A 23,777-nucleotide genomic window follows, 5' to 3' on the forward strand; every position below is an offset into this window, starting at 1 on the left:
TCTTAGTGCCTTCTCATTAAGCAATGTGACTAACATTTGGTCACATCTGGTTCATGCTCTCGCTCATCCTCTTCCTAGGGGAAGAATGGTATGTGCTTTTGAATACGCCAGGCCGTGTGTCTGTCTAAGCAGTGATCTTATTCAAGCATCATTCCATGAGTCCTTGGTATCTTTACAAATGAACTAACCAGTACCAATTAATGGCTATTTTTATAGGGGACAAAAACGCTCTCAGGACTATTCTTCTTTATCACCTGACAAAAGGAATTTACATTGGAAGCGGTTTTGAACCTGGTGTGACAAACATTCTCAAAACTATCCAAGGAAGCAAACTGCACTTGAAAACAGTAAGTACTAAAAAAACGTATGATACTCCCTCTAATAGGGAATTGGCATATCAGGTCCATATATTAAATAGTGTATATTACAGAAAGATGTGTACTTGAACAGTAATAAACCACCGTAGTAAGACTAAACTTTTTTGGAAACGTACATGTTCAGTATCTTGAGTTCTCTTTTCGTTGTTTGTTAGGTAAATGACACACTTCTGGTGAATGAACTGAAATCAAAAGAATCTGATCTCATGGCAACTAATGGTGTTATTCATGTTATAGATCAACTCTTGTATCCAGTAGGTGAGTATTGGCTTAATGCAGGGAGTAAATATATAGAAAACCTCTATCTACCTCTTCTCAGACATGTCTAAGCATATGCAAAGAGTTAGCAGTACTCTGTTTTGTGTCTTTTAAAAAAATCACTACTTTTATAATTACACAATGCAGAAAAGCAAATAAGAATCGGGTTTTGGACAACCCTTGCCTGGTGCTGTGGTAGTTTCTTAATTGTGAGAATACCTGAGGCTCAGTGCTTAATTTGTAATGAAAGAGGTGCCAGGGCTCAGGCAATTAGGTGCTGGGGTTCAAGCAAGTTTTTTTACATTCAAAACTGATGCAGCAAGTCCAGATGTGTGGGGGCTATGAACTGCCAAGCAGTGCCGGGGCTCAGCTTTGGCAAGCCCTGGCACAAATTAAACACTGCTGAGGCTTATAGTCGGATACAAGATGATACAGACTATGTACCCAATAGGAGAGAGATTTGGACTCCATGTCCATGGTAATCAAAATCCCTTCAGATTGCTAAGAACAATGTCAGAAGGAAATAATTACAGTTAAAGATGTCAGATGTACATGAATACTGTTTCTTCACAGGGGTTCTAGTCTTACTAATAGCAAGCTGCCTTTACCATTATTAAAATTGATATATTTAAAATTGACATATTTTTATTCATTACTGGACTTCAGATTGTGTCATTTAATTATAAATTCAAATCTGAACGCTTATTATGAACCTCAAGAAATGCCTTCAGTTCAGAACAGTGCAGTCCTTGGCAGCTGATCAACGGAAGATCTTTACAACTGTTTCCTTTTCCCAAAATATTTGCATTCCTTTTTGCAGATGTACCTGTTGGAAATGATCAGTTGCTCACCATCCTTAATAAGATGATTAAATACATTCAAATTAAGGTACTTTTTTAAATAAAGGTTTGATTGTTTATGCTTTTAGCCATATATATATGCAAACAGAAGAGTTCCCTCCACCAGTATTTCTTCAATGAACAACATTTAATCTGACTGATAGAGCCCTGTTTGTTCTAGAACAAGGATCTACTTTCCATAGAGTCATCCCATGAGCCATTATATTCACTGTCAAATGAAACTCGTAAATACCAGATTAAACAAATATCCTGCCAAGTATCTTTGGTTACAGTACATTTGAACACACTGAAGTCTCTGACACACTCTGGACCAGATTCAGATTCCTGTTGTGGTTATATTCCACCCCTCCAGCAGCATAAACCAGTTCTAAAGCCAGATGGCTCTAAAATGAGGATTCCCCTCTCTGCAATAGTAAATTAATGCCTGGGCCTATGGGGCTCATGCCCAGGGGCCCTGGCCAAGATGCCCCCCCTCCCCAGGAGCTCCAGAACCTGGGTAGAAGTGTGGGGGGGCTCCTACACTGGAACTGTGGCCCCGCCCCCTCTTCTCCTTTTTCCCCCAGAACCCTACCCACTGGCCAGGACAGAAGCCAAAGCTGGGCCATGGTAAGAGACTCCCAGGGAGCCAGGGCCACCATGGGGAGCCCCGGACCCTCCGCCTGCCCTAGACAAGGGCCAGGGTGCCCATGAGCAGCCCCTGACCCGTGTTCCCATCCCCAGGGCACCCCACTGTGAGTGGGACCCAGGGACGGGGGCTCTGGTCGGGCATCCTGCCCTCTCCCTGGGACCTGCAGACACACTCTGCAGGAGAGGAGGCCCAGCCCTGGCTGAGAGGCACTGTGGGAAGCCCCGGGAAGGTCACAGGCAGTGAGGAGCCGGGCAGGGAGGGCTCTTCTGGCACAGCGCCCATTGCTACTGGCCTGGCCTCAGCAGCCGCCACATTCTGCCCAGGCTCGCTCAGTGCCTGAGCCCAGTTCCCGCTGCCAGGCTGCCCCTGCTGGGTCCCTCCAGCTACCGGTGACAGGCTGCCCCTTCTGTTGCCTGGGCTTTGTGCCCAAGACATCACCCACGTGCGGCAATGCTCCTCCTGTCACCCCTGGCCCAAGGCTGCTGTTTGGGGAGGGGCAACGCCCCCCTGCTACCCTCCAAAACTACCCCCACCTTGTGCCTGCTCAAAGCCACTACACCCATATTAAAAAGTGGGCAGGAATGCCCCTCCCATTTTTAAAAGTATGGAGGGGCCATGGCACACCTGGCCTGCCCAGTTCTGGCACCCTGGGGCCCCCCGGGTGTGGGGGGACCAGATGTTTTGTGCCCAGGGCCCCAATAAATCTTAATCTGCCTCTGCCTCGCTGGGAGAAACCTTGAGTGGCAAAGGAACTGCCATCGCCTCTGCCACCACACACACCAGCCCCAGCATGAATCGGGGGGCAAAAGGAGGCATGGTCGAGGCACTGCTAGAAGGGAGCTCAGAGGTTTGGCCCTTCCACAGAGGTGGGCAGAAATGGGCAGACCATTATGGTGCATTAAGCTGTAGAATTTTTAGAGGGTGTAGCAATTGTCACTCTTGTGTGTCCTCTGCCAACATCCCTCATGGTCTGTACAACCAGGGGCTAGAGCCTTGCACACCCTCATGTCTCCAATACTACTGTGGCATAGGGTCTGATCCAATGCCTAAGGAAATTCAATGTGGATCTTGCCCATGATCTCAGTGCGCTTTGGATCTGGTACATATAGTATTTAATGCATTAAAAAGTACGTTTTTATTGTAAAAGTTCTTATACGTTTGCTGGATTTGTTCTTTATTTATAGTTTATTCGTGGCAGCCGCTTCCAAGAGATCCCCCTGACATTTTTCAGTAAGTTAATTTGGAATATTTCCAGATACATTTGGTGATATTGCTTTTAAAAACTGTTGCCATTGCAGCTTGAAAAGCATTTTTCAGTTAAAAAGAAAGTCATCGCTATGAAATTAGGCCATTCTCATGGCGTATGGATGAAGGGTACTACGAAGACACAGATTTGTCTTTATCATGATACCCAATGCAGTATTTTCATATTTCACATCTGTGATGGGGAAGCATCGTGGAAGGAAGCCGTTTAAATTCCTCGGGCTACAGTGGTGGGGAAAAAAGTCCTCGTTTAGCTTTCAGCCATAGCCCAGTGTTAGGGGCAGTGCAGAGCCATATTGCTTCAAAGAAGTGGCAGGAGACAGCATTGACCTGTGAGCTCTCTAGTGTAGCCATAGCCCAAGGCTCTGGTGCCGCAAAGGCTTATGCATGTTAGACTTTGGCACATGCCTACGTCTTTGCAGGACTGGAGCCTAAGACTCTAGCTAGATCTAGAGAACACTGCATTGGGCTTAAGAGAATTCGGAACTGATAAGCTGACGTTCAGATTCAGTTCTCAGAATGACATGAGTCGATGCTGTTTGTTTTTTGTCTCCCTATCACCCGTGCTGTCTCCTGAAAAAAAAATATAAAATTCCAATTTTTAAAAAAATGTTAGAGAATTGTAGGAGTCTCTGCTTTCCATTGTTTATCTTCTGTTGCCATGGAGCTGACATTTTCAGGAGATACAAACAAAGGTAAATGGCATATTTGTGTAGTCCAACACTATAATCCCCAAGCCTAGAACACTATTGGTGCTATACAAACAATAAAACCTATGAATATATTTAGTTGATTTTTCTGTTGAATAGTTTCCTTCCGTGCATAACGTGTATAATGTCACAGCTTAATCTAGGTTCTTACTCTGGATCTCTAAAAAAAGTCCTTTTTTGCATACAGTACTTCACACTGATTTTACCTGATTCCTTATAGCCACACCAAGTCTGAAAGAGCCATCCTATAAAGAGATCATAAGAAAGGAACAACTTTGTTTGGATGCTTTTATGTAACTGTGCTTCATATTCCACTTTCTGTACTTTCAGCATCTAAATTTAAAGTGAAGCCAAATATTAAAGTGATTGAAGGCAGCCTCCAGCCCATCACCAGAAAAGAGGGTAAAACTGGCTCCTTTTCAGCTTGAAATACATTGATGTAATAGGATTAATTTTGGAACAGAACAAATCCAGGTTTCCACATGTTGCTTGAAAAGCAGAGATAAGAACTAGAAGTGGCCAAACTTTTCTGAACAAAAAGATCTTTCTTAAAAGGCCTGTTTTCTAAAGTAATTTTTGTCATGGGAAATGACTTGCATTTTAATTAAAACAAAAAACCAAATTGTGCCTTGTTTCAAAGATTTGTTGGGTTATTTTAAGTACCAAAAACGTTACTCGGTTTTCAGTAAATGAAAAAAAACAACTGAAATTTTCGATAGTGTTTTGGTTAACATTTTTAAAAATGGGACATTGAACAAAAAATGGTAATTAGCACCCACTGACAGCCAAGCTCCCCTCCTCCCCCCCAGCACTTCCTGTCTGCTGGCGGCCCCACTGATCAACTCCGCCCCCTCCCTCCGAGTGCCTCCTGCACACCACAGAACAGCTGGGAGTGAGGGAGGAGCGGGGATGGGGAGCACTCCGGGGAGGTGGTGGAAAGAGGTGGGGCAGGGGTGAGAAGAGGCAGTGGGGCCTTGGGGGAAGAGGTGGGGCAGGGATAGGAAGAGGCATGGTGGGAGCGGAGGCTTGGGGGAAGGGCGAGCCTGGGTGGAGGGGCGGTCGAGTACCCCTGGGTAGAGAGGAAGTCAGCACCTCTGGATGGTGGGACCAAAGAAATTGGGATAGAAATCTTGGAAGGGATTTTCAAAAGCATTCAATGTTGACCTAACTCTGCTACTACTGAACTCCAAGGTAAAACTCCCATTGAGTTCATTGGAAGCAGAATGAAGCCAACACTGAGTACTCTTGAAAGTCTCATGACTCTCATCCCTACTGGATAAATTCTATGAAAGAATAAAAAATCTTCAGTCATTTAAATGCTGCCTCGTGAACTTGGTACATAAGGCAGAACACAGTTACGCTGCTTCCTTAGGCACCCAGCACATCACTTGGAAGCCCCCATGTCCCACTGGAATGTTCTGAAGGGAATTTACTGAAGTCAAACCCAGCAAAGAAAGGATTAAATAAATGCTGGTAAAGTTTTTATCAAGGTTATTATCCGTTGTTGAGGGGGTTTCTTCCCAACATGAAGGTTGTGATCTTGCTTATTCCACAGTTAATGACAATGTGAAATGGCATGAGTTGGTACTTTCTGATGCACGGGTCAGAGCCATTCACCAAAGCAAGATGAAATAAGTACAAATAGTGAGCATTGATTAGTCACTTCATCCAGCCAACTATCACTGGGTGGCAAATCAGTAATCCTACCCCTGGCTATACCTCAGTGCATGCTTTTTGTTTGCCAGTATTCTGACTCCGACCATATTCTCACCATTGAGTCTCACTCCTGGTGAAGCCAGTTTTGGCTCTCATGGCTTGCCAGCAGCAGCTGCAGCAGTCCCCAAAAGACACAAATGCCTGCAACTGCCATTAAAAAAATCTCCCAAAGTTGCCAAAATGTTATTTTTTTCTAGCTATGGCAGCAAGTCATAGACAGATCATAGTGCTAGAGCAGTGTTTCCCAAACTTGGGACGCAGCTTGTTTAGGGAAAGCCCCTGGTGGGCTGGGCTGGTTTGTTTACCTGCCGCGTCCACAGGTTTGGCCGATCGCGGCTCCCACTGGGTCAGTACGTCCCTCGGCCCACGCCGCTTCCAGCAGCTCCCATTGGCCTGGAGAGGCGAACCGCAGCCAGTGGAAGCCATGACCTGCGGACTCGGCAGGTAAACAAACTGGCCCGGCCCGCCAGAGACTTTCCCTAAACAAGTGGCATCCCAAGTTTGGGAAACACTGTGCTAGAGGAAGATTTAGTGAAAATAAATACTCTTCCAAAGTCTCTTCAGAGGGTAGGGTGCCCAGTCCTTCTCTGTATTGGCAATACCTCCCAGCTTTGTGTCATCCGCAGACTTCATTAGCACATTCCCACTTTTTGTGCCAAGGTCAGTAATAAAAAGATTAAATAAGGTTGGTCCCAAAACTGATCCCTGAGGAACTCCACTAGTAACCTCCCTCCAGCCTGACAATTCACCTTTCAGTACAGCCTGTTGTAGTCTCCCCTTTAACCAGTTCCTTATCCACCTTTTGATTTTCATATTGATCCCCGTCTTTTCCAATTTAGCTAATAATTCCCCAGGTGGAACCGTATCAAATGCCTTACTGAAATCGAGGTAAATTAGATCCACTGCATTTCCTTTGTCTAAAAAATCTGTTACCTTCTCAAAGAAGGAAATCAGGTTGGTTTGGCACGATCTACCTTTTGTAAAACCATGTTGTATTTTGTCCCAGTTACCATTGAGCTCAATGTCCTTGACTACTTTTTCCTTCAAAATTTTTTCCAAGACCTTGCATACTACAGATGTCAAACTGACAGGTCTGTAGTTGCCCAAATTTTTCCCTTTCTTAAAGATAGGAACTATGTTAGCAATTCTCCAGTCATATGGTACAACCCCTGAGTTTACAGATTCATTAAAAATTCTTGCTAATGGGCTTGCAATTTCATGTGCCAGTTCCTTTAATATTCTTGGATGAAGATTATCTGGGATCCCTGATTTTGTCCCATTAAGCTGTTCGAGTTTGGCTTCTACCTCGGATGTAGTAATATCTACCTCCCTATCCTCATTCCTATTTGTCCCTAAGCTCCTCATTAGCCTCATTAAAGACTGAGGCAAAGAATTTGTTTAGATATTGGGCCATGCCTAGATTATCCTTAACCCTTAACCTTCACTCCATCCTCAGTGTTTAGCGGTCCCACTTCTTCTTTCTTTGTTTTCTTCTTATTTATATGGCTATAGAACCTTTTACTATTGGTTTTAATTCCCTTTGCAAGGTCCAACTGTACATGGCTTTTGGCCTTTCTCACTTTATCCCTACATGTTCTGACCTCAATAAGGTAGCTTTCCTTGCTGATCACTCCCATCTTCCATTCCTTGTAGGCTTTCTGCTTTTTCTTAATCACCTCTCTGAGATGCTTGCTCATCGAGCTTGGTCTACAACTCATGCCTATGAATTTTTTCCCCTTTCTTTGGGATGCAGGCTTCTGCAACTTTGACTTGAAGTAATTCCAGGCTTCCTCCACCTTTAGATCCCCAAGTTCTTCAGTCCAATCCACTTCCCTAACTAATTTCCTTAATTCTTTAAAGTTAGCCCTTTTGAAATCAAAAACTCTAGTCACAGATCTATTTTTGTTTATCCTTCCATTTAGTTTAAACTGAATTAGCTCATGATCACTCAAACCAAGGTTGTCCCCTACAACCATTTCTTCTATGAGGTACTCACTACTCACCAAAACCAAATCTAAAATGGCATCCCCTCTTGTTGGTTCAGCAACTACTTGGTGAAGGAATCCATCAGCTATCGCATCTAAGAAAATCTGAGCCCTATTATTATTACTAGCACTTGCCCTCCAGTCTATATCTGGGAAGTTGAAGTCTCCCATGATCACACAATTCCCATTAGTATTTACTTCATTAAAAAGGTGTCTATCCCGGTGGTCTATAGCACACCCCAAGCACTATCTCAGGGGAGGCTCTAGTAGCTTTCTTCCCCAATGTGATTTTTGCCCAGACAGACTCTGTCTTATCCATTCTGAGGAATGGAAAACCTGTCATATGAAAGGAGACTCAAAGAGCTTGGCTTGTTTAGCCTAACCAAAAGAAGGCTGAGGGGAGATATGATTGCTCTCTATAAATATATCAGAGGAATAAATACCAGGGAGGGAGAGGAATTATTTAAGATCAGTACCAATATGGACACAAGAACAAATGGATATAAACTGGCTATCAGGAAGTTTAGACTTGAAATTAGATGAAGGTTTCTAACCATCAGAGGAGTGAAGTTCTGGAATAGCCTTCCAAGGGGAGTAGTGGGGACAAAAGATATATCTGGCTTCAAGACTAAGCTTGATAAGTTTATGGAGGGGATGGTATAATGGAATAGCCTAATTTTGGCAATTAATTCGTCTTTGACTACTAGTGGTAAATATGCCCAATGGTTTGTGATGGAATGTTAGATGGGGTGGGATCTAAGTTACTACAGAGAATTCTTTCCTGGGTGTCTGGCTGGTGAGTCTTGCCCACATGCTCAGGGTTTAGCGGATTGCCATATTTGGGGTCGGGAAGGAATTTTCCTCCAGGGCAGATTGGCAGATGCCCTGGGTTTTTTTTGCCTTCCTCTGCAGCATGGGGCACGGGTGACTTGCTGGAAGATTCTCTGCACCTTGAAGTCTTTAAACAATGATTTGAGGACTTCAATGGCTCAGACACAGGTTTGATACAGGAGTGGGTGGGTGAGATTCTGTGGCCTGCATTGTGCAGGACGTCAGACTAGCTGATCATAAGGTCAGAAGGGACCATTAAAGTCTATGAATCTATAACCCATCCTGAACTAAGTAGAAGAGTACTGCTTTATGCAACCCTCTATGTGCCACATATTTCTATTGCACTAGTCTGACAAAAAACAAAGCAGATTAAAGTTAAAAGGAGCAGGGTTTTAAAAACCACCACATCATTTTATGAATAATTGTATTGAGTTGTGTGATTAAATTCTATTACATTGTGTTATTAAGTACTTGTATAATACGCCCGCAATTAAAATGAAAAAAATCCTCTAAATTTAAAGCAGCAACAACTGAGCATTGCTGTTATTGATGTGGTCACTAAAATATATATGTATGTTTATCAGAAAAACCAGGTAGAAAAATCACGAAAGTAGTTGGTGGTGCAACAATTCGAAAAGTTACTCAAGGTAGGATTTATAAACAGAGCTATATGTTTTGTGATGCACCAGTGTGCTCTAGATTGAGGTTCATTTAGCTAGTTATTTAACTAGCTAAAAGCTAATCTAGGACCCTGTGCATCGCCTCCTATTGCAACATATAGGAGGTCCAGCAAGTCTGGACTTTATTGTTTTAAACACTTGACAATAAACCAACCTGTATGAAAACACAATGTCAGGTTAATCCTGATTAATAATCATAAAAAAAACCTTCTTATGGAGTCAACTTCTATGGAAGGTCAACTAAAAAAAAAAAAAAAAGGTGACTGTTATAAAAACAACGAAGAGTCCGGTGGCACCTTAAAAACTAACAGATTTATTTGGGCATAAGCTTGTTAGTCTTTAAGGTGCCACTGGACTCCTCGTTGTTTTTGTGGATACAGACTAACATGGCTACTCCTCTGATATCTGTTACAAAGAGAGGAATTGTACAATAAATGTCCGCTAATAAGGTTACGGACTATATCATGCTATTATCACCGAAAACAGAGTAAGGGGAGGTGCAAAACCACATCTCTCTCTTGGGAACACCCTAATACTCTGTAAAGAAACTGCACTGATGTTGTGTTTTAAACTCAGTCATGCATTACTCAACTGCTGCCTTACAATTGGAGATGAGTCTGAGCCAGACACTCAAACTCTGCCTCCCTGAATCAGACTTTGGGGCCTGGTTCTTTGCTGTCTTAAATAATGTATAGTTATTGTCGTCAATATAAAATGACTTTAAAATACTAAGTGATTGGCATGAGGATCTATGGGCACCTCACTCCTTGAGCTGCAAAGACAATAGTCACCCGCACAAGTCCCCACAGGCTGCTCCATTGGCCTCCACGATGGTTCTGCTTGAGATATGCTACCATTGGCTGCACAGTGGCAGCTGCAGAGAAATCCTAAAAGGAGGTAAGGTTGATTGAAGCAGAACTAACTGGGTATCTGAGTGGTTAGCAGGAGACAGTGCCATGAAGAGAGTCAGGAGTCCACCTCCCAAATCTTCACAGAGCTTGTTCCATGCAGAGCTCTGGTGGAGAAGCATCTGTAGGGTTCCAAGGAGTGGGGACAATGTCAAAGAGATGTGTCCCAACTTATACCCAGGATGGCAGATCCCGAGGAAATGATTTTGCCACAGACAGGACACAGGCTAGTCAACAAATCTTTAAATTCCCAATATACAACAGGCTGAGGGATATTATAACTCCAACTGGTGTGAGAGAGAAAATGCAAGATTATACAGTTGTTCTCATGAATGGATACACTTAGTTTTATTTTCTCATATAAATCTCTGGCATTATACAAATGTATTATTATAACAATAAATAATCAGAACGGAATATTATATGTTATGGTTTTTATGTGTAGGGTGTTAATGCCTTTTCTACCTTAGCTGTTTTGAATATTATATATGTTTTTTCCAGGCACGAGAATAATCGAAGGGGAACCAGAATCAAAATTGTTTAGAGAAGGCGAGACAATAACTAAAGTGATTCATGGAGGTGAATAAACTTTCAGTGGCTAGACTTTATTAGTCAAAGTACTTATGGAAGATTTATAGTTCCAAGTCAGGTTTTATTTCAATGAAAAGCCATGTGGATTTTTATGAGTCATCGGATTTGCTTTTATTATTTCATTCAGGAAATATAGTAGCATTTCATTCCTACTTGTTACAGATTTTTCCTAACTCTTCTCAAACACACTGTATTTGATGTTATGATTCCAGCACTTTACATGCTGGGTTGCCATCTGTCTCAATTTAATTGTGTTTGGTAGCTGTTGTCCTGCCTTCTAAAGTGTAGTGGGTAGACATGTGATAGAAAGTGAACATGTGTTGACATAGAAGTGAATCTTAGAAGCGTAGGACTGGAAAGGACCTCAATAGGTCATCTAGTCCAGCCCCCTCTACTCAAAGCAGAAGTAATAACTAGACTGCTCCTAATGGGTGTTCGTCTAATTTGTTCTTAAAAACCTCCGATGATGGTGATTCCACAATCTCCCTAGGCAATTTCTTCCAGTGCTTAATTACCCAGACAGTTAGGAAGTTTTTCCTAATGTCCAACCTGACTGCCCTTGCTGCAATTAAAGCCCATTGCTTCTTCTCCTATCGTCAGAGGTTAACAAGAACAATTTTCCGCCCTCCTACTTGTAACAAACTTTATCTACTTGAAAACTGTTATCATGTCCCCCTCAATCATCTCTTCTCCAGCCAAACAAAAAACAAACTCAGTTTTTTCAATCTTTCCTCATAGGTCATGTTTTCTTAACCTTTAATCCAATTTGTCCACATCTTTCCTGATGGTGCACAAAACTGTATACAATACTCTAGCTGAGGTCTTATCAGCATGGAATAGAGTAGAAGAATTACTTCTCATATCGTGCTTACAACATTCTTGCTAATACATCCCAGAATGATGTTCATTTTTTTGCAACAGTGTTACACTATTGACTCATATTTATCCTGAAATCCACTATAATTCTCAAATCCCTTTCCGCAGTACTCCTTTCTAAGCAGTAATTTCCCATTTTGTATGTGTTCCTTCCTAAGTAGAGTACTGTGCATTTGTCTTTATTGAATTTAATCCTATTTACTTCAGACCATTTCTCCAGTTCGTCCAGGTCATTTTGAATTTTAATCTTATCCTCCAAAGCACTTGCAACCCTTCCCAGCTTGATATCATCTGCAAACTTTATAAGTATACTCTCTAAGCAATTATCTTATAATTTATGAAGATATTTAACATAACCAGAACCAGGACTGATCCCTGCGGGACCCCACTCTATATGCCCTTCCAGCTTGTCTATGAACCGCTGATAACTACTCTCTGGGAATGGTTTTCCAACCAGTTATGCACCCACCTTACAGTAGCTCCATCTTGGCTATATTTCCCTAGTTCGTTTATGGGAAGGTCATGTGAGACAGGATCAAAAGCCTTACTAAAGTCAAGATATACCACATCTACCACTTCTTCCCTATCCACAAGGCTTATTACTCTGTCAAAGAAAGCTATTAGGTTGGTTTGACACAACTTGTTCTTGACATATCCATGTACTTGTCACCTTATTATCTTCTAGAGATGTTTTCAAATTGATTGCTTAATTATTTGCTCCATTATCTTTCCGGGTATTAAAGTTAAGCTGACTGGTCTGTAATTCCCCGGGTTGTCTTTTCCCCCTTTTTTATAGATTGGCACTATATTCGCCCTCTTCCTGTCCTCTGGAATCTCTCCCATCTTCCATGATTTTTTGAAGATAATCACTAATGGCTCAGATATCTCCTCAGTCAGTTGGTTGAATACTATAGGGTGTATTTCATCAGACCATGCCAACTTGAAGACGTCTAACTTGTCTAAGTAAATTTTAACTTGTTCTTTCCCTATTTCACCCTCAGAGCCTACCTCATTTTCACTGTGTTTGACATCCGATTGCCACTAACCTTTTTGGTGAAAACTGAAACAAAAAAAAGGCATTTAGCACTTCCCATTTTCTGTTATTGTTTCACGCCCCCATCATTGAGTAATAGGTCTATCCTCTCCTTGATCTTCCTTTTGCTTCTAATGTATTTGTAGAATGTTTTCTTGTTACCCTTTATGTCTCTAGCTAGTTTAATCTCATTTTGTGCCTTGACTTTTCTAATTTTGTCTTTACATGTTTGTGGTGTTTGTTTATACGCATCCTTCATAAGGATGCATATAAACAAATTAGACCTAATTTCCACTTTTTGTAGGACTTTTTTTAAGTTTAAGATAATTGAAAATCTCCTGGTTAAGCCAGGGTCATCTCTTGCCATATTTCCTATCTTTCCTATGCTGTGGGATAGTTTGCTCTAGTGTCCTTACTAATGTCTCTTTGAAAAACAGCCAACTCTCTCAAACTGTTTTCCCCCTTAGACTTGCTTCCCATGGGAGCTTATCTACCATCTCCTTGAGTTTGCTAAAGTCTGTTGTCTTGAAATCCATTATCTTTATGCTGCTGTTTTCCCTCCTAACATTCTTTAGAATCATGAACTCTATCATTTCAAGATCACTTTCATCCACTTCCACTTTCCATGTGGACACTGTCATTTCCTGCACTTCCTCAGGTCCTTGAAGTGTTTCTAACAAATATGGGCCTCAACCAAAACTTTGGATATGGCCATCCCTGGACTTGAGGGAAGCTTAGGTCCTGATCCAGATCCAAGCACTGCGGCCAGCTCCATAGGGCCATTCTTCTTATTATTATTAATTTGTACTAAAGTAGCACCTAGGGGTTCCAATCAAGATCATGATCCCATGGTGCTAGGTGCTGTACAAACACATAGTAAGAAACAGTTCCTGCCTGAAGGGTTTACTATCTAAATAGAAAAGATAAATAAAAGGTAGAAGAGAGGAAATATAGGCACAGAGTGGTAATGTGCCTTGCTGTAGATAAAAAAGCAGGTCATTGTCAAAGCTCTTGAGTCCCAGTCTGGTGCCCTATCTGACAGTTTATTTACTTTCCAATGTGAAAGCAGGATCACCAAAATGGCATATCCAGTATATTCCTCACCACTTTATTAAGATCTTTAATTTTTAAAATATCATTATAGAGCCTATTATTGAAACATACACCAAAATAATTGATGGCCATCCTGTCGAGGTGACTGAAAAAAAAGTGACAGAAGAGAGAATTATTCAAGGTAAACCTTTCTATTCGGACTGGCTGAAATTTACCTTTCTGCACCAGGCCAATCTATGCATTTCTGAAGTCCCACTCTGCCTCTTGTGGTGCACTCTGCAGAAAGGTGAATGCCATCCAAAATTCTTAAGCCTTTCCCACTACTCCTAGGGAAGGCCAGCTCCTGGCTGTGGGTTGTACATAGATGTGCACAGAAGTGTCTGCAATATTTTAAACACAAAGTAGAATATCAAAAGTCAGCATGTTTCTATATCTCAAAAAGGAGTCCCTTTTGCAAACATTTCACTAATGTATGCCATGGTGGGTTTTTATGATTAAGTATTAGTATTATTTTTTATTTTTTTTAAAAATAGGCCCTTTTTCAAGATTAGAAGATTTCTGAGGAAAAAGGATAAAAAAATTCACATTGCTGCTATGGAAAGGACAATTTTATCAGCATTTCAAATAAAGCAAAATTTGGGAAGGTGGCAACATCTCCAAGATTAAATTTAAAAATTTAGTATTAACAAGTAATGTATTACTAGCATTTAAAATAAATTAATACATAATAAATTATTAATTAATAAAACAATTATAGGCATGGTGGGTAAAATTTTCAAAAGCACTTACGTAAATTAGGATTCTAATTCCCATTTTGAAAATGGAACTTAGGCTCTTAGGAATCTAAGTAAGTACCTTGTGAGGGTGGGGGGTAGAGGGGAAGAGATCTATATAGCATTCTGGGGTCATCTTTAATTATAATTTGAACATGATGATTTTGTTAAAGACAAAAACATACTAGATGTTTCATAGGAGAAAATACAATAAAATGCAATAATGTAGTCTTTGTTTCAATGCTGCCCCTTTTAAACTTTGTTTCAGGTCCTGAAATTAAATATACCCAAATTATTGCGGGTGGTAGAGGAGATACAGAGGAACATTTGAAGAAATTGCTTGAAGAAGGTTAGTATTTTTCTTCTCAAAGAAAAATGTAGGCGCCATGAGATCTACCCAGGTATTTAGTTTCTGAAAATTATGCATCTTATAATTTTAATAAATATACATATACAAGGTGGGCCTAAGCCACAAGTTCAGAGCTGGAGATTAAACACTGCAAAGTTTAGGAATGCTCAGATCTGAGGATTTGATTTGATCTATTATAGAGATGTAGGGTTCCTTGAAATCTGAACCTCATAGTTGAGGCTTGTTTGGATCTATATAAACATGTGCTTGAAATGCAGTAGAGAGCTTTATTTTTCAACATGTCGAGTTCCACATCAAGACAAGAAAAGAAGTCCCAGAAGGAGGTGTGAAAGGCATACTACAAATGACCCATCATTGGTATCTGTCTCAATATGTACTTCATTAGAAATTCATTTTAAGTGAAACTGCTCATGTATACTGTATACTGAGAACTGATCAAAATGATTGCTTTTCTGTCATGATGATAACCAGATGTTTGGCATGGAACTTATTATAATAAATGCATTTTGTAGTTACTCAGCTTGTTCGTTAATGTAATATAATGTAATTTAGAATTCTGAATGTCTTATGTAAATCAACTTTATGCCATAAACATGTATCCTCTCAGAGGTTACCAAGGTGACCAAATTCATTGAAGGAGATGGTCATTTACTTGAAGATGAAGAAATCAAAAGACTCCTGCAGGGAGGTTAGTGAGTGTATGACAACTAACCTTTACATAACAGGTTCTGGTGATTGAAACCTCTCTCAGACAATTTGATCTCTTAACATTTTAAAGATTGACCTAGCTGATCTAGTTTAAATATAAATCTACCAAAAAAAAAAAGAAAGAAAAAAAAGGCCTCCTGAACTATAAAATGGCAAACTTTGAACAGCCAATTTTCATACTCGCATCGATCATGAACAAATAGAAGCTTGTTTGCTTTTTAGTCTTTAAAATGTTACCTAATTCAAACCTACGGGAGCAATGAAGATTTATTCTATTAGCTGCAAACTTTTTTCCAGGAAATCATTAACTTTGAGAAACACTAATGAAATGGAAAGTGTTACAAGAGGACAAATCCATTATGCTTTTCTGTTATCCAGAAATGAATATTCATTGCCCTCAAGTTAACAATCAAAGGCATGTTTAGCATCTCTCTTTAAATACTGACAGGTAATGTGGGTTAAAATATTAACTTTAATTCTCTTCAAGTACAGCATTCCTGGTAATGATTCTCTCTCTCTCCCTCTCTATTCTAACAGTTTTAGCAATAAATAACCAGTGGATGTAGAAAAAAAAGTAGAAAAATTTGTGCATATGAAATTAATTCTTTATCTATAAATACGGAATGTCTTCTGCTTATTGCATAGATTAGAACAACTACCTGTAATAGCAAAGGTGACAGTGAAAAAGAATTCAAGTATTCTGCGGAAATTTAGTATTGGCCTGACTAATAAACTCAAAAGGCTGTTTTTCTGTTTCTCGAGTCATACAGTAAAACCTCTGATTTAGATGAATTGAATCCATTTCTTCTTGTCATCTTTTTATTAATGACAAGTTTGGAAGTCAGTGAAGTAGGTCACAGATATCCCTGGACTAATGCTACAGACAAATTCAACTAGGCTCAGATTCTCTAAGGTATTTAGTTGCCTAACTTCCCATTGGAATTAGGCACCTAAATACCTTTGAAGTCTGGGCCTTAGAGATTTGCCTAAGTAAGGATTTAGTAAAGGCTGTAGGATATAGCCCTTAGCTCTTTTATAAAGTAAAACCATCACAGTTAACGCTCATTGGTCCACGTTAACTTAACTGGTTTCAGAGTAGCAGCCGTGTTAGTCTGTATCCACAAAAAGAACAGGAGTACTTGTGGCACCTTAGAGACTAACAAATTTATTAGAGCATAAGCTTTCGTGGACTACAGCCCACTTCTTCGGATGCATACAGAGTGGAATAAATATTGAGGAGATATATATACACACACATACAGAGAGCATAAACAGGTGGGAGTTGTCTTACCAACTCTGAGAGGCCAATTAAGTAAGAGAAAAAAAAATTTTGAAGTAACTTAACTGGTAGTCTCAGCAGACAAGTAAAAGACTGGTCATAGAATCTGAACTACTGCATTATCTTTACTCATAAGCTTCTCTAGGTCAGGATTTAAGGCACTGGGGGATTAGGGCAGTGTGGGAAAGCTTGCATTACTGCTGAATATAGTGTATACATACTAGCAGTAAAGTCTCCAGGGCTACCCATCTTGTATCTTTTACCTGCACTAAATTCAGTTAGAGCTATTTTAAAATTAAGTTGAAAAATTACAAAAGATATAGCAGACAAATTAGAAACATTGGACTAAATTCCATTGTCTACAGTGGGGGTGCAGAAGTCAAAAATGCAGAATTTACCCGATATGGGTCTGCAAAGCTTTACTGTTGTGAATTAGAGTGTCCTGACACTTTGGATCTCTTCAGTACCTAGCTGTTGCCCTAAATTATCAAGCTCTGCAATTAAATCCAATTAATCTATAAAGATATATGACTCTACAGATTTATATAATGGTGATACATTGAGTATTAGTAATAAATTGGGTAACACAACATAGTCTCTTGAATTCTTTTCTTCTCCTTGCTATCATAAGGTGGTTTATAAAAGCCTCTTGCTTTATGTAATGGATCAAATGAGCAGATTATTTGTTTTTCTTCAGTCTTCTCTACACTTTTCCATGTTTTAAACCAGTCTTTTACACCACCGTACAGTACTTCTAGCCAAGAGGAGCAGCTACACATGCTGCATTGTGGCTGCTGTAATAATGGTGGTGATGGCTCCCTGCTCCTTCCAACTGCATCAGAGCATTTCTGTTTTACAACAGAGAATTCCCCAAGCACTTGAACAAACCTGAGTCCAGTCACAAATGTATGTCTTGCCTTTGTGCAAAGCAACACACTCTCCAATGGGCTGTTATCAATTTATATATAATCCAGCAGAGCTTGCTGCACTTGGCAGTCTTTGCTGAAACAAAACCCCAGTTCAGCCCTAGAGAAGGACACTCCCCAGTGACAGGGCTGAGAAAACCGGCAGGATTGTACGATGCTTATAACATGACATCCTGCTCACCAGTATGCCCCCAGAATGAAATGTGTCCAGCCCAGGCACCCTTCATATTGAAAAATGCTATCCCAGATTTAACTCATTTGTTTTTAATGCTTATCATAGCTGGAACTGAGTACACCAAGGTTACTAAAGTAATTGAGGGAGAGCCACTGATTATCGAGAGAGAAATCAAGGAAGTCCATCTGGAAGGTTAGTTTGTCTAATAATGCAATAGCACTGAGACCATCTTCATCTGCAGTGATCATCCCAGGTGGGGTTTTATAGTGTCTGTACACAAGTTGCTTAGCTCTGAAACGACAGTTTTAGCAGAAAGAGTTTTGTCAATTTTTTTAAAGGATTTGATCGTACACTGACATTGCAGAAAATCATTTCAAAGTTTGTTTTGAGGCTCATCCTAAATAAATTAATTGTCATGTGTAGTAGGCAAAAAAAAAATGTCTAGCTGCAAAATCTAGGCCAGAATACTGAAAAATGAGCATAATAAACTTACTGCCTTTTCTATGAGCAGCACTACAAGAAGAATATGATATGTAAGTTCTCCGTAACTTTAGTTTGTTTCCTGTTTCAATCTTCATCCATTATGCTAGGGGTTCTCAACTGCGGGGTCACAATCCCTAGGGGGGTGGGGAGGGAAACATAAACAGGTGTCAGTGGGTTGCGACCATTCTTCCCTTCTCATATTGTTAAATGGGAAGGAGGTTCTAGTTAGGGGTTCTGGAACAATTTGTATAGTGGGGTGCGGAGAGCCATTGAACCAAACTGTAAACCCTGTGTATGATGGAAACCACTGCAAGCAAGGGGATGTGGCAGTATTCCTAGTTTCAGCACCTGTGGTTCCAGTGGAATCTGAGATCCAGTGGGATCCCAGTATTAAAAAGATTGAGAATCACTGGACTATGCAATGAAATTCTTAGGGACCAAATTCATTCCTGGCTTATGCCTGGGCTGAATTTAGATGTTTTAGTTTAACTTGCAGTTACTTGCAAGTTGCTTATCTAACAGTACCCACTGTAAGTTAAAATAAAGCAGTGATTTCTTGTGATATTTGTGTGTGTCCTCTTTGAAGTAGCATTTCTAATCATTTAAGATTGGTCGCTAAAGTTTATCTATTTCTTAACTGTTCACATTCCAGATATAGGATACATAGAAACAAATATAGCTTCTGGTGAATGAGGTTTCTCATGTTATCTGAAGTACCAAGAAATTAATTTGTTTCAACTGTATTTTCAACTTATGTTAACTTAATGGATTTTACAAATGTGAAAGAAATTCAGAGGATAAATTTACAATATACCAGAGGATTTGTTTGGTTGGTTGGTTTTTACATAAATAGTCACTTTTTAATTGTTCAAAATGAAGTGCCCGGTATTTGTGTTTACAGGACTCATGATACAACTGTATAGATAAGGGGTGGCCAAACCATGGCTCGCGAGTTGCATGCGGCTCTTTTACAGTTAAAGTGTAACTCACAAAGCTCCCCATACTCCTCCCCCCATTCACCGCCTACCAAAGTTGGAGCTGGAGGAGTTCAGGGTTTCTGCCCAGCAGGGTCATGGCTTCATCAGAAGCAGGGTTGAAGCCTCAAGCCCCAGCCAGGAGCCCCAAGTCCCAGCAGGTGCCTCCCGTGGGGCTGGAGTCCCAAGACTCCCCTTCCCTCAGCCCCGAGCCCTGGCAGGCGCACCCTGCGGGGCTGGAGCCCCGTCAGGCATGTCCCAGCTCTCGAATATCGAGATTGTCGTATGCAGCTCGGTGGGTCAGTACGTTTGGTCACCCCGGTATAGATACTTATAGGACATATACTGCATAATGGTGCGCGATAAACGCTGGGTTTGATCATACACAAAGAAGATGTGGAGCATTGTGAGTATAACTTCAGTGATAAGCAGGACAGGAAAGGCAGAGAAGTCTGATCTTCCATCAGTGAGAGAGATGCCCGGTAGCTATGAGCCTAATAGCTGATGTAACTTTGAGCAACCTCAGCCGGGAGGATATGTTCCTAAAAAGGGACCTGATTCTGAAAGGACTTGCACAATCAAAGTGTTGAGGTAAACAAAGTAAAGTGGAAGGCTAGTTAACTGCATGTGTTAGTAAATACAGCCTTAGTTGTCTCATGGGTTCTAAGGGGAATATTCTCCACTCAGATCAATGGATCTTGACTCTAATATTTTGGTCTCCCTTATATGTTCAGAACTCTGTTGACATTAACAGGCATTCCATGCATGTAATACCAGTGGCAAAATCTGCTGTAAGAATGTCAGAGAAGATTTGTTTTTCTTCCTCTGGAATTTTTCTCATATTTATGTTTTCTTGCACTAATCTACAGATGTGGGTCACAACATTTAGCAAATGCCTGTAGAGTCACAGATCAAATGGATATTTTGGAAAACACCTACATGTCTATTAATCAAGGGTGCCTCTCCTACATATTACTTGCATCATTCCTGTAAGCCTCTCAACTCAAAAGAAGGGAATTCTGGGAATTTGAATTGTATATACAATGGTGCTGCGACATCACAATACTGACTGTACTGTACATGATTATTTGGAATTTCCAACTAGCATCTCAGAGATGGTTCACCTTCAAGAACTATAAAAAACAGTACAAGTCTTATGTTTATCTTCTGAGAGCAGTAAGTTATCAATTTGCTACCATTTCCAGGAAAAAATAGCTTGTCAGCAGCACAATCCATCCTAATGTTAAGGATAATTCTGTATTTTTAAAGGATGATTTTTGTTACGATGTGTAGAATGAACAAAATGTAAATGTTTTATTATTTTTTCTTAGTACAAGCCTTTGTGTTGCAGGTCATCAATAATCCCAAGCTTATTAAATACCTACAACAGTGTTGACTTCATTTTTTAAGCTATGAGTTTCAAAGCAGCTGTTGAATGAGCTCTAATTCAAATACTTGTTTATAAATCACTCCTGACTGCAATATTTCTATTTTGTAGATACAGCAGTGAGGAAACCAAAACCACCCAAAAAGGCACAAGGTACAAGAAAGCAAGCATTTTCATATTATACTTTTTCTAAGGATATTTTTAAGACAATAATCCTTTCCTGAGACTAAAATACATTCCAGTAAAAAGAATGGTAGTCATTGTTCACTGTGCTCTTTTACAAGAGTTGGTAATGTTAATGTTTTTCTACAACACTAATATGCCTGAAAACAGCTCCTAGGGACTATGTGCTCTGTATAAACTGGGTTGCACATTTCATTTATTGAAACAAAAGTTGAATATTGAAAGGTATTAACCAGTACTTCCACTCTGAATACAGGCTTTATAACAATGGCATTGTGGGGTTCCATCTCCATTGTGTTTCACAAATTCGATATCAATCTTGGTTGCTTGACAAGGAAAAGGATGCTTTTTACTTTGCTAACTGCCAGGCCTGCAACACAATGTGACATCTGAAAGTCAAGCTAGATACTTTGTTTTTCATGATTTGGCAGCAGCAGCAAAGATAAGCCAGTCATACCCTTGGTTAGACTAGTGGAAGCCCATCGTCTCTAAATGATGTCCTCGGCTGGGTTTGTGTAACCTCATTAGCTTTCACTGGAGTTGCAGATGGGCATCACTGGAAGATAGTTGGGTTGCATTTGGCCTGCAGCACTGATACGGTGAAGTCATTAAGAATTTTGCTGGTATAAGGAATAAATAATAACTGTGTAAGGGCCTCAGGATTTGTCCCATTAAGACTAGATATGGGATTGAAAGGGGTCTAGATTCCAAGTATTCTCAAAGTCTGGGAGTATTTGGATCCAGGATTTTAGTGCAGCCCTATTATCAAATGAGTGGTAATCTATGAAGTTCAAAGCCAGATCTGTTGACTTCCATTGGGCTATTTGCAGGAGCAAGGAAGGATATAGGACAAATTAATTTTTTTGGATACTTTATTGACCTGTTGACTATCCATTATATTTGCAAATAACTTTCTTCTATTATGTTTTGCCACTAGGAACACCACGGAGAAGGACAAGGCTAGTTCGTCCTTAGAGCTTTCCAGTGAGATAGAGTCCATAGAACTAAAAATGAATAGCCTGATCTTTGAGAGGAAAAGAAGTTGTTTTAAAATAAAATCAAAAGGAATGTGTCATTTGCTAATCAAGTATAAACTGAACCATGAGCCCACCCAAAGGGTCTGATTGTGTAAACATTCACTACTGGGCTTAGTGCCCACTAGTATAAGCAGTCTATTACAGTAAATGAGACCTCTCTTGGCAGTAAGCATTATTTAGGGTGAAATGCTGGCCGCACGAAAGTCAATAGCAAAACTCCCATTGACTTCAATGGAGCCAGGATTTCACCCTATGCCTGGTAATAAGTGTTTACAGGATTGGGCTCAAACTGAGCAGGGAACATTTCAGAATGTAAATTTTATTATTTCTTATAAATGAGAAATATACATGAAATTAGATCATTTCTAGAAATATATAGTTTAGGTGACTTGATGATGGGTAATCTAGGCAGAGCTCTATAAACCTAGCACTTTTGGTTCAGTAATATCATGCATTTTGATGTCAACTTTTGTCATGTTTTTAATGTCATTATGACACAACAACATTACCTTTTTAAATTAACAGTTATACCATATATTAAATGTATCATCTAGTTCTGCATTACATATTCAAACATTTCCTGGTAATATGGCTAAAGGATGTTCTAAAAAAATATCACAAATGAATTTACTAAAATGTATTCATGTAGGATGGTGCTGGCTACATTTTCATCAATTAATAAAAATAATTCTTATTATAGGAATCCTATAGAAAACACAAAATTTAAGATACTAAAGGGATAACATTTTAAATAAGAATGAGCCCTTGAAATGTTAAATCATAAGGGATAAATAAAATGCATGCAAACTGTTACCTCTGCATGGAAACAAGCATAACAATAATTGGTGCTTGATATGAAAGCTTTTATATGAAAACATGCTTTGCTAATGTCTGGTACTAATGTGGATTTGTTTGTAAATTATGTCATTTTTATAACTCTAGTTTTGTACTCATAAAATGTTTAAGTCATTTGCCTTTTGCAATATTTTAATGTCAAATGTTGGAATGCAACTATTTGAGAGGAAAGAAAAAAAATATTTCTTCAAGGTGCCTTAATTCTGCAGAACCAAGGTTGAAGAGGAGTCATTAGATATTATTCTTCTGTTTTGAAACAAATACTCATTAAAAAAACTGGCTAAATTATGCTTCTTTTTATTTGTAAGTAAACCCTTTTGTGATCGGGCAATTCTAAATATTCTTACGATCCCTAGGGTAACTTTTAAATAAACACATGCATTCATATAAACAGATTTTTTTCTTTTTCCTACTTAGCATATGGAGTTTATCCTAAACTTAATGTGTAGGGTTTTAGCAGCACAACTCTGTAAGTACCTAATCCGTAGCCCCTTGAAGTCAACAGAAAGTCTCCCACTGAATTCAAGGGGCTATGAATCAGGCCCTGAAACACTCCATAACAGTCCTTTGTCAATTGAGTAATGAGTGACAGGGGTAGTTATGTTGTCAGCACCGGACAGACCATTTAGTCTTACTGGACTAATATAGTATCTTTATCTAGGAATTTGTATGGTGACTTAATAGGCTGGGTGTCCTTTAAAACTGGGGATCAGATCCTCAGTGGTTGTATATAAGCATAGCTCCACTGACTTTATGCCTTGGTAGGAGGTCAGCTTTAAACTGTAGCCAGGGCTGTATATGAGCTCTACTGGTGGAGGCTGCCCAAGAAATGGCCAGAATCAGCACATTTCCCCAAAG

The 23,777-nt window shown here is 39.9% G+C and overlaps 1 protein-coding gene across 23 annotated transcripts in view; it reads left to right on the forward strand.

Moving 5' to 3' along the window:
• POSTN (periostin) overlaps positions 1 to 23,204 on the forward strand; it is a 51,007-nt gene extending 27,803 nt beyond the window's left edge. Inside the window, exons 13-25 of one of the 23 annotated variants that reach the window (XM_005305601.5) lie at positions 217 to 347; positions 533 to 635; positions 1,456 to 1,523; positions 3,308 to 3,353; positions 4,427 to 4,498; positions 9,213 to 9,275; positions 10,718 to 10,795; positions 13,861 to 13,950; positions 14,811 to 14,891; positions 15,520 to 15,600; positions 18,106 to 18,192; positions 20,956 to 20,997; positions 21,965 to 23,204. In XM_005305601.5, coding sequence (XP_005305658.1) covers positions 217 to 347; positions 533 to 635; positions 1,456 to 1,523; positions 3,308 to 3,353; positions 4,427 to 4,498; positions 9,213 to 9,275; positions 10,718 to 10,795; positions 13,861 to 13,950; positions 14,811 to 14,891; positions 15,520 to 15,600; positions 18,106 to 18,192; positions 20,956 to 20,997; positions 21,965 to 22,002 — 980 coding nt within the window. In that variant the 3' untranslated portion in view covers positions 22,003 to 23,204. The remainder of the gene's footprint in view (positions 1 to 216; positions 348 to 532; positions 636 to 1,455; positions 1,524 to 3,307; positions 3,354 to 4,426; positions 4,499 to 9,212; positions 9,276 to 10,717; positions 10,796 to 13,860; positions 13,951 to 14,810; positions 14,892 to 15,519; positions 15,601 to 18,105; positions 18,193 to 20,955; positions 20,998 to 21,964) is intronic. The other 22 variants (XM_005305603.5, XM_024104858.3, XM_024104848.3 and 19 more) reach the window with 22 other exon arrangements.
• Positions 23,205 to 23,777: the final 573 nt, after the last annotated feature.

This window comes from Chrysemys picta, chromosome 1, assembly GCF_011386835.1.
Source record: "Chrysemys picta bellii isolate R12L10 chromosome 1, ASM1138683v2, whole genome shotgun sequence".
Lineage (NCBI taxonomy): Eukaryota > Metazoa > Chordata > Testudines > Emydidae > Chrysemys > Chrysemys picta.